This window comes from Buceros rhinoceros, unplaced genomic scaffold (assembly GCF_000710305.1).
Source record: "Buceros rhinoceros silvestris isolate BGI_N320 unplaced genomic scaffold, ASM71030v1 scaffold2474, whole genome shotgun sequence".
Taxonomy (NCBI): Eukaryota; Metazoa; Chordata; class Aves; order Bucerotiformes; family Bucerotidae; genus Buceros; species Buceros rhinoceros.
In genome coordinates this window covers 1-11,639 of record NW_010407459.1, presented here as the reverse complement: position 1 = coordinate 11,639, position 11,639 = coordinate 1, and the positions used below count along the sequence as shown (strand labels likewise).

Here is an 11,639-nt window from a genome sequence, read left to right as displayed (position 1 = left end):
GTCCCCGAGAAGGGGAATTCTTGGGAGGGGGGGGGGGTGTTTGGGGAGAGGGGGGGTGGAAATTGTAAAGGTAAGGAAACATCACTGTGTTATAGTGGTGAACTCAGAAAGGTATCTGCTTTGATATGGCTAGAGACCAGAAGTAAACAGGAAAGAAAGCTCTAACATTATGGGGTACGATTTATACAGATTAGAGGCAATATTGTATCAACCCTAGCCCAAACCAGATCACCCTTGATATGAAAAGTCACAAACATCTTTAAAAAGTCACTGAACCAAACAGGGAAATTTTAATTTAGTATTAAATATTTAATTCAGCAAGGTCATTGTATAAAAAACTGGTTTAAGTAAATAAACTGGGATCAACCGATCACAAACTGATTCATTATTGCTATGAAAATACCAATAATAGTGTTTGTGGCAGTATAAGCACCCCCTTTTGTTCAATGCAAAAGGCAGGGCCTGCAGCAGCCCTGATAAGCATCTGAAATCACCCCCTCACCTCCGTCTTGGAGCCGTGCACCCAGCCTGCACAAAGGAAGGGGCTCTGCCCTCCGGGGAGAAGACGCCTATAAATCTGAGCTCCATTAAAAACTATATCCTGCCTTGTTTCCTGATAATGACTACAATACACATTTCGATCGAGTATAAAAAGGGAACCTCGTCGGAGAGACAGAGAGGTTTTTCTTTTTCTCTGCTTTCCTTGGTGTACGAGCTAAGGCAGAGAGGATTTCTCCCCTCGAGCTCTGGGACACCAGGCAGAGGAATTTATTGAGACACCCCTCTCCCCCTCGGCCTGGGACGCCGGCTGAGCATATTGGTAAGATATTTCCTTTCTCTGTTATTAAGCGAGAGATTCTCCCATTGAATAGTGGAGGGTGTGCCATTGTGAATACGTCCCTCCCAGGCTTTTGGTAAGCAGTTCTCAGTTTGTATTGTTAAGGGTAAAGTATTTGGATTTCTATTGGAGATGGTGGGCTTGTGAAATCTACCTTCCCTTAGTGTATGACTCTCAGTTTGTGTAAGTGACTGTGCTGTGAAAAATCCCTGAACCGACATTCGTGAACCTGTTAAGGGAACCAATAAACCCGTTTTGTTTTAATTTACAACTGCTTTCTGTCTTGCGGGTGTTTTCATGACATGTTAAATAGAAAAAGTGTTAATTCATAAAAATTAGAGAACTCTACTTGAAGTCAACTGGACCAACCATCTCAGCACACCAAAGAGAGATGACACTTGAAATTTAAAATCTAACATGCAAAAATTAAATAAATCTTAAATCAGACGTGTAAGACATGGTTCTAGTCATTGTTCAGTGACTAACCCCCTTAAAAAGGAGCATAAAATCTTCAGGGAGTGCAAAAGACACCTGACAAAAGCTGAAGATAAAACATGGAAAAATATTACCAGAAATTCAACTGAGCTAAACCTGCCAAAAAGCTACAAAAATCCTTATGATTCTTCCAAATGTTCTATGTAGGAAAAAAGTTCATAGGGAAGAACATGGGGCTGCCATAACATAAACATTGAGTAGAGATCATAGTACCAATGCACAGCCTCACAGCTGAAAAGTGAGTATTATTTCTCTCCGTTTTGAGCTGAGTGATTATGTAGAACACAAGCTTAAGCAGGCAGATGAAGCTGAAGCAATAATAAAAGGATTTAAATATATTCAGGTCTATAATCTCCATCCTGGAATTCAAATGCTAGTAGGTCAGCAAGAATTTTCCCATATACCTAATCAAGGTTGGCACAATACCATTACTGTAATTTTATAGCAAGTGTAATCCCTATGTTTAGGAAAGGAAAACATATATTCAAATAACAAAGTCTATGCATTTGATCTCAGTAATAAAAACATTTAGAACAATCTTTGAAGTAAAGAATAATGAAATAACTGGGAAATTCATCAGGCTGCCATGTTGCGTACCACAGGTACAGCATATGCTAGACTTGCTAACTAATTTTACAGACTATGGAAAAACAAAACTATTAGTTATGAGTTAAAATGGAGAAGATGGCAATACAAAATTCTGATGAAGGAGCTGGTCAAAAGAGATGAAAAAGCATGGTGGAAGGAGAGTTGTCATCCCAGAAAGTATTTACAGATGGTGGTCCTGATGGATCAGCATTGGTAGTCAGTTCACACTGTCTTTTCAATCTATATATTTCAACACATAGTAATACTAAATATTTTTAGTGTCAAAAAAGGAATGTTACAGTGATTTTGTTGGAATACACTGTCTGAACACAGACAGATTGGAAGTGCATAAGAAAAGATGACCCTGAATATTGCAGTAAAATAAAAGGGATTTAATTTGACAGCATTAAATCACAAACTTTGTCATTCAGTAAAGAGAAAGAAAATCTGGTATATGCAGAAGCTGTTATAAACTAAATGCAATCTGGAAGACCATCTGTGTGGTCAAAAAAATTACTATTAGCAAACAGCGTAATGTTCCAGCAAAAAATTTCAAACAGAACAGCATACAAGACCTGCATACAAAGCAGCAAAATAAAAATTCTAGACTACAATGAATAAAAATAAAATTTAGTAGAGAAAAGTACTAATAAGATAATGAAAGGATGCAGAGAGTATCTGGAAAGCTAAACATAAGAACTTCATTTAATACGCCAAAATGGAAAAGGGATTTAACTTCTCTATAGCCAACCAGGAGAGATTAGCCTCTGCTTTCATCCCAGATCTTTATGCTGAAGGGCAATATTGCCCTAAAATACATATTCATCATGAATACATAATTCTAGTACTTTAAAATTTCTAACCATCAAATCTGAGCAAAAGTAGAAGTAGCTTCATGTAAAGGCTTAACTATTTTATGCATACATTATAAGCAGAATTGCCTGTAAGAGCAGCGGCCTGGGCTCTCTGATGTCAGTGTTTCCATCACATCTTAAGTTTCGGCTGTCTTAGCACTGCCATTTCTTCAATGAATCGCTAACTTTAAGAACACTCGATGTTACCTTAAAACATTTTCTTATAGTACATGGACCTGGTTACTCTGCAAGATCAGATGACGAACTATTTTTATTTTTAATTAAGAAAAATACAAAGTTTGTGTATAACAGCTTGGTTTTGCCAACTTATAACATAGAGAGAGAGACTATATAAGACAATGCAGTTCGTGGGTTTGACTTACTCTGTCTTTTTCAAACTCTACCACTTCTGTTTCCCATTCCAGAGAATCTGTGTCTATGGCCGAGTCATGGGAACTATGGGCCATCAATTGACGGAATCTGGCCTCCTTTTCCAGTTGATTCTCCATCTTCTCCCTGGGCAAATAAAAATAATTATTGAAAAGACACAGACAACCTTTTTAAAATAAACATACATAATGTTATCATGAGATACCTCATATTTTGTTTTCTATTTCAAAAATCCAAGCTTTCATCTTTCCAATGTTCTTGGGCTGTTACGAAATTGACTTTCCTTTCCTATATACTATGCTAACAGTCTTCTATTTTTTGCATTATTTTTACATGACTGAAGTGCACAACTAAATGCATCTCCCAAAATGTATTTAATTTGCCCTCAGATGAGCTGCATTTTATTGCTCAGGACAAGAGGGATGTGATAAATATCGACAGCAAAACCTCTTCCACAACCCATTGAGATGATGTATGATGCACACCATCTTCGCATTCATAAACTAATGAGAATACAGGTGGGAGGACCTAAACTCCAGTTAATCTGACTTCAGTGAAAGAAAGTGTAAGTGTATCTCCACAGTACAAAGCTTATATCTCATTATTAAGAAAAAAAGATTATGATAGTAAGACTTAGGATCCTGCCCATCACCGTAATTTCCACGGTAACTAAAAATATAGGCAATGTTTCCACATAATAGTATCATGAATGCTTGCTTCCCATTGCTATAACAACATACGGTTCACTTGTGAACACAGCTAGCAAACCAAAGTTTTATCACAGGCTTCCATGCAGATTGATCGTTTCTCTAACATACTTCAGTTCCTTTAGTTCACGAACAGCATCGTTCTTCTGCTTTCTCATGTCATCCAGATTGCGAAGAGCTTCAGCCAGGTCACTCACAGCCCGGTCTCTCTCCCTCCTTAGGTTGTCACACAAAGTCCTTCAAAAGCAAAGAAGTTTCAATCTAGTTACTTAAAACTCTATCAAAGTAACAAACTAGTTCTACCACACTGTATAGTTAATGCAAAAATTTAAAACAGTTTCAAAAGATCTCTAAGGAAAAAAAAGTCTAATAAAAAAATTACATATGCTAGGTCTTAAGGAAAAGCTTGTCAAGATAACAGAAACTTTCTTCATTCCTTTCAAAACTTTATTTCTACTTATCTTCTTTAAACTAGCAGAAAAAAAATCTAATTACATTCCCTTAGTTCCTTATACACATTTAGCAGCAAATATATTTGGTACTTTTTGCAAAATGTCCCCACAGGTAAAGAAATATTTGCAGGACTATAGCTATAGCAGGATTAGGTATATCATGCCTGAAAGAATGTATTAATTTTTCATTCCTACATAGCTGTTAAGTGCTGTTAAGTTCTATGGTGTTTACTAGAGACTTATTACGGGTATGAAAGCTCAGACAAAGAGAAGTATCTCATAAGGCGCCCTCGACTTAAAAAAAAGAAATCATGCTGTGACAGCTAATGCAGAAGTTGAAGGAAGTGCTAGCAAAACCCAGCAAGTCCTGGCATTGCATCAGCTGCACACAAGCTGTTAACGAAGATCACTCCTGTAGCATTTAGCGTTCATTTACCGTATACTTTCTCTTTCTGCAACAATCTTGTCCCGCTCCTGAAAGGCCCAATCTCTCCTACACTTGGCTACTTCTGCTTCCTGGACAGCTTCTTTTAGTTCTTGTGACATTGCCTCATATTGTTTCCGAAGCATTTCAATTTCTTTGTTTGCTCTTTCTATGTCTAAGGTAGCAGAATCTTGTATCTAGGAATTAAGAAACATAGATAAGTATTTTAGTCACAATTTTTATCTAAGTATGCACAAACAGCTTTTACTATATGTGTGTTCCCTGATGTATTCAGTTCTCATGTTTTCATGAAAAATGTTCATTTATCTTGATGGCAACTTTAGAAGATAAAAAATGCTGTAATGTATTTCATTCAGTAGCACACAAATTTGTGTGAATACAGTCTACATCAATAAGAATCCTCACTTCAAAATAACATCAGTGAACATTTTGCATTTCAGAGATGACATTCCATGTTTGTCTTGTTCTACTTAGTAGACAGAAAAAACTTCAAGCATATTTAGAAATCAGATACACTATTATATGTAGTTACAACCAAGACTTTCTGCATTAACATCTGTTATTTACACTGGGACAACTAGACACACACATTCGCAACACAGACTTGTGTTTCACACAGGTCCCATAAGTCCAAAGCAGAGCAATGGAACTCCAAAAGAAGTTTTGTTTGAATGTTCTGGTTTGAGAAACTAATTACTTTCTTCTTAAAATTAACCTTTTCCTCTAACATTCTCTATCTTGAACAAGAGAGATGGTGACAATGGTAAGACAAATACACAGATAATACTTCAATCCTGCAGCACAATAAATACAAGCCAACTACAACAGCCCACCAGAAGCACTGACAGCCATGGGCTTGCAAACAACTGTGTGTGATTAATTTCAAGAATATAAACAAACCCCATTTGATTAAAGATAAAACTTTGGAAGAATGCTTTTAAGACCTGAATGCATGTATATCAAAGAGAGACTACGAGGTCATGATTAACACACTTTAAATGCACCTTTTTTCTCTAAATGAGTTGTAATTCAAAAACAGAGAGCACTGGACCTTAAAATCCAGGTTTACATTATCACATCAATATTAAAAAATAAAGATTGCCACAAACAGAGGTTATGAAGAGTCATATCTGGCCTTTTGATTGTGTCTAATTTCCAAGGATCATTTTCTTCTCTTCCAGTTCACTCGCAGAAAAAAGACAATCACAAAATCTACACAGATCAACAACCAGGTGCTTATATTTGAAATGTCAATCCTGATTTGAAATCTGCCAAAGGTGAGCATCTGAGCAGGTCCATTGCTAAGTCACAGCACAGTTCACCCAAACTTACTTGGCTTCCTTGAGAAAAGCTCAAGTTTCCAAAATGCCACTTGTTTGGCCATGAAGAACAAAACATAAGATTTATTTCCAGTACAACTGAAAATGTATCTTAATTACTTCCCCACACACTCATCTGGGATTGGCAAATCAGTACGTCAGGCAAGACTAAAAACTCTTTTGGTACCAGTAAAGGGTTGGTATTCAATGAAAAGAGAATACAAGTTTAATGAATGCAACCCAAAATACCTACTTTAATATTAAATAATTCCATATTCCTCAGTTATTTCATGATCATAAAAGGTGTGATACTATGCATTTTCATACTACACTGTATGTAAGCATTTATAGCTGTATGTTTAATATCACACGCAAGACAAAAGCATAAGTTATTGTGCAGAATTCCAAGAATGTTACTATGCACACAGAGACAAATCGTCAGAATGTTGTCTTTATACTAAGAACATGTACAGACTAGAAAATTCACAATCACATTTCAATCAACTTCCTTTATGAAGTATTAGAAATAGCTAACATCCTGAGCAGGTCACCAGCATGAACAAGACACTTTATAGAGGGCAAAGCAGCTACCAGCAGGTAATAAACTGCCTATCCACCTGCTGGATCACATATTTTTATTTGCCATTTAGTTTTGCAAAGAGAAACAATATGAAGCATGACTGTATTTAATTCAAACAAGAAGTTCTATCACTGTCTGGAAGAACATATGTGCGTTTGTATGTAGGTATTTGAGTGACTCAGGGAAAAGGGTGAAAACACCCAGTGTGCCCAGACCTTTAACTACTCTCGTGAAAATTACTGACCCTTCGAAGCCAAGAAAGAAAAAGGCATCTGTGAAGACTTGCAATACCTGACGGGCTTGATAATATTCCCTTAGTAGATGGTCTCTCTGGATGATAGCTTCTGTTCTCTCTTTCCTGGCAACATCTCTTTCTTCTTTGACTGTCTCTATATCCTTGCAAGCTTGGTCAAGTTCCTTCTGGGCCTCAGCTTTGTCCTTCACTTCATGACAGTATTTTTCCAGCAACTCGTTCCTCTCACAAATTGCTCGATCTCTTTCCACTAGAGCTGAGTTTAGCTCCTAAAACAAGATCCATTGTTTGCAGTAGGTTAAGTACAGAAGAAAATGATTTACCTTTCCAAGTGGATACATGCTGACACTTTAAAAGTCTAGAGAGTTTATCACTAATGTTCTGAAAAACAGGAGCAGAATAGGACTGTGCTCACATTGCATACAAGTAAGTACTGGCAAAGTATATTAAATGTGGTATTAAAGATATCACACCATCACATTAGCACAGGGAGCACTCACAGTTTTAAGGAACCTAAATGAGGGAAGGTTATGAACGAGTCAGACTTGGTATTTTAAAAAAAAGGCTCTAAATGTGGAAAAGGCTAAAAATATATTGCAAATTATTTTAAGCAACCGCCTCCACTTTATAGGTCTAAAATAATTTAGACAACCCAGCTACATAGGTATCTTCAGCTTTCTCGTAAGCTTTAAAGGGACATTAAAGTAATATGCCAGTACAATACCAACGTGCAATCTACAGAATGGTCAAAGTTAAAACTATAGTATGTCATAAAGCAGAATGACAGCATATTCAACTGCAACAATTCACTGCCTAATAAAAAAGATGAGACAAATGTAGCTCTAAAATGCACCCTGTCCTTTTAAAGTAGTTTAAACTGGCCTTCCAACTGGAAGAATGAAGCATTGAAACAGTTGCATTTCATGCCACTAAATTTATAAATGGTCCAGCCAATGGCTACAAAGAAGTCCCTCTATGTACAGGCACTCCTAGCTGGAAACTATTGATGTTTTGATCTTAAAAAAATATTATCAGAGACAACTAACACCTAAAAAGCAAAAGAAGGGTCCAAACACTTAAGGACATAAAGAAGCCATACCATAAACTGATTTCCATTCTACTTTCCTCTACAGTTTGCAAGGAATAAGATTGAGTCTTTAAATCATGGACAACAATTGCATTTTGCTGTATTAACATAACTGTTTTTGATATACGGCATCTAATTAAGACTAGTCAGGCTGTTAAAACAGTTGTGCAACAATACTAAAAGAGAAATTTTTTGCTGTAGCGTAACAGACACACACTAGTTAATAACTCACTCTTTGAACTTTAAAGATATCAGTGAATGTCTACTACCAAATCACTCAAGTTTTCTCAACCTCAGCAAGAGCTGCTATTGCTCAGTACCTCTGAAGAGAGAAATCCCTGACCCATCTGGTGAGCAGGCAAGTTTTAGTACTGGAAGCCATGTTTTGTACAGCTTAACTACAGTCTGTATAAAATGCGCATTCAAATGTGGGTATAAAACTTACACAAAAATATTAAGTCTTTTCCTGCATGCAGCTGAGATGAAAGCCATCAAATACCAAGGCAGAGGGAAAGTTCTCAGCAAGTCCTTCATTAAACAAGAATTTACAGAACTTTAAGGTGATTGGAAAAAGAACATATTGCCACAGTTTACTCCAGCATGCTCAATATAAACTATCTGAATAAAAGCAGCCATTGCCTCCAGTGGTCAGTAGTAAAATTTCACCTCTGTCTTCCTGTGATATTTGCACAAAACTACAACATGACGGCACGGGGCAATGAGCCATTTGGCGCTCACTAGAACAGCTTCTGCTTGGAAACATTCGAGTGCTTTGGTTTGAAGAATGATTCTGAATTTGTAAGGAATTCTTATGTTTGAAGGAAGTTGTTGCATTTGAATATAATGCAATAAGGATAAAATAATACAACAGGTTTATTAAACAGAGGGGAAAGCTGACTACTGCTGAGATGTAACACAACATTCTAAGTATTTGCTGGAGCAAGATATTATGCCAAAGAAAAACACCACTGGGGAAAGTAGAGGGGGAAATCTGTAACATCTAATCCCTAGCTTTGAATGGCCAAACTCATGAAAACTTAATCCAAAACTAGACAGTCTATAGTGCAAAATCCTGAGATTTCTTCTAACATCTATAAATGCCAGATGGTTAGTTCATTTTGGAGGTAAATTAACGCATTAAGTTTGGGCATATGTAGCCAATAAAGCCTAAATATCTAACTATGAAATTGACTGACTGACCTCATTAGTAACTGCTCACAATATAATGCTTAAAAACGAACCTCTTCTCCATTTCAGTTGCCTTTGCATTTCTTTGGGACACAAAAGGTACACTAGGAAACACAAGCTTCCAGGCAGAAACTGCATTTAAAATGACCTAAATGGATTCAGCGCTGTTTCAATCAGTCAATGGGTGCTATGTAAAAGCTGCTACACATCTCAAAGAAAGCTAAGGCCATGAAGCTGCATTTTGGCAAGCACCAGACCAACTATTCACTTGCAGGATTAGTCCCACTTACTTAGGCACATCTTTCAGGTTACTATTTCAAGTGAATATATTACTTGATCAAGAAAACCTTTCAAATATTTGTCTTCCCAGATCTAGAAAATGCCTTATGCACTAGATGTAGCTGCAGCGAGCCAGTCCCACACAACACAGCAACATACTTGCTCACAAGCAGAAGAGTCATAGCTACAGGAAAGGAAAACAAGAACAAAAAGAAAACTCACAGTACTGCTATTTCACAACTTTCAGTATAGTACAAAAGCAGTTATTTCTGCTTTCTGATGGGTCAGTTCTGGATGTGAAGAAACATGCATGTCTGTGCCCTGCCAGCATCTCACTCACCAGCCCTAGGGTCGCTCTGGTTCTTATTCACTGACCCTTCAAGTCACCTAGGTAGGATGAAACACCCATGTATTTAAAATTTTAACTTCCTGCCCCTTAACGCTCTTTGGCTTATTATTCAGTGCCACAATGACAGATATAACAAATTGGAGCAGAACTAATTGTGGCTATTTCCATCAGTATTCCTTATCAGCTACCCTCGTTCCACTAAAATCAACAGACATTTCTATTGACTCAATGGCTTTGAAAGTAGAATAGTTATTAAAACTTTACTCACTGTAGAAGCCAAAAAATCTTAGCTGACAAATGTGCAGGGTTGAAAACTATGAATACTTAAACCCAGAAGTTAGTTAAAGCTCTGATGCTGTATGTCACAATCCACATTATGTCCCCTCAGCTATGGCATTATTTGAAAAGAGCTCCACACCTTAAGTTTTCATAAAGGGCATTTTATTCAGATGTAATGCCATTGAAAAAAGCAAAATGAGATTTACAGACAATGGAATACATTTGCTTGTATCTATTTCATGCTAAATTAAGTATTTGTAAAGAAAGGATCAAGTAAATGCATCTCAGCTGAAATGAAACTGAGCAGCAAACTGTATTTTGGAAATCTTAACAGCATCATTATAATATGGTTGTGATAAAAGCATTTCAAAAACATATTGCTAAAAAACGCAAAGTTCTGGTTTCACACACTTTAAGGCATGCCTGAGTTCTAGTGAAAAATCTTCTAAATATCTTCTTTAACTTAAAAGGCAAAAGGAGGGCAAACGAGTAAGAACATGCATGTCAGCACAGGCTTTGCATAAATATTTGAGACTACTTTATTATGTACCGTCTTAAGCCATAGTAGATAGTATCCTGTGGTTCCTGTAGAGGTTAGAAGTTAAAAATAATGAATATTTAGAGCTATATTGTTTTACATATAATATGTATATTGTATTATAAAGAAAGCATTACTTGAGAAGGCATAGAAGACTAATGCAGCAAAGGAAGGATTTATTATCAGCCGGACAGAATTCAAGTGAACAGCAAATTTCAGCTGAGAGGTACTACTTTAAACACAGAAGCTTAATAAATTGATAGTAAAAAGGACTGCTATAGGAGATCAGCAGCACAGAATTTCCTTTTTGCAGTGCATTCCTACTTTCCAGTAATCAGTCATATATTTGTGATTCTAGCATAAAAACTGTATACTCATTTCCCTTCCCCATCGAAACAATAGTTTAGTACCTGTCTTAAAGCTTCCATCTCTTCACTAGCCACTCGCTTCTCAGAAGACGTATTCTTCAGTTTGGACTCTGCAAGCTCCAGCTCTGTTTGAAGCTTATCTACCTCTTTGATTACTTGATCTCTCTCACTCATTATGAGCCGGTATTCATTGAAAACTGAATCCCTTTCTTCCTTGTATTTTTCTGCATCCTTTGCTGCCTTCAGCTGCATTGTTTTGAACCTTGTCACCTCCGACTGTAATCGTTCCATCTCTCTCTGCAACTCTTTGTTTTGAGCTGTGGCGTTGCTTAGTTCCTGCTGTACTGATTCAAACCTAAAACCAAGCAGAAACACCAGTAAGATACCTGACCCTATTGTCTTTTTTCGGACATTAAGAATTTGGCTGGATATCCAAATGTATCCAGTGCTAAAACCTATCCACAGAGAACTTCTTAGAAAATGTACTCTCAGGGATCAAAATAAAAGTTAGACTAATTGTTGCTTTAGGAATATTAGTGAACCTTCAGGAATATTAAAGAACCTCTTCAACAAACTTAAACATAAAAAATTGTTAGAAATAATTTAGAATTAGTTTAATTATTAAAAGTA

General features: G+C 36.7%; 1 protein-coding gene across 1 annotated transcript in view; it reads right to left on the bottom strand.

The window, feature by feature from the left end:
* Positions 1–11,364, bottom strand: part of DLG5 (discs, large homolog 5 (Drosophila)) — a gene marked incomplete at both ends in the record, with an annotated part of 34,773 nt that extends 23,409 nt beyond the window's left edge. Inside the window, 5 exons of the mRNA XM_010134457.1 lie at positions 3,159–3,291; positions 3,984–4,109; positions 4,761–4,945; positions 6,960–7,190; positions 11,052–11,364. Of these exons, the coding sequence (XP_010132759.1) occupies positions 3,159–3,291; positions 3,984–4,109; positions 4,761–4,945; positions 6,960–7,190; positions 11,052–11,364 (988 nt within the window). The remainder of the gene's footprint in view (positions 1–3,158; positions 3,292–3,983; positions 4,110–4,760; positions 4,946–6,959; positions 7,191–11,051) is intronic.
* Between the last annotated feature and the right edge of the window lie 275 nt (positions 11,365–11,639).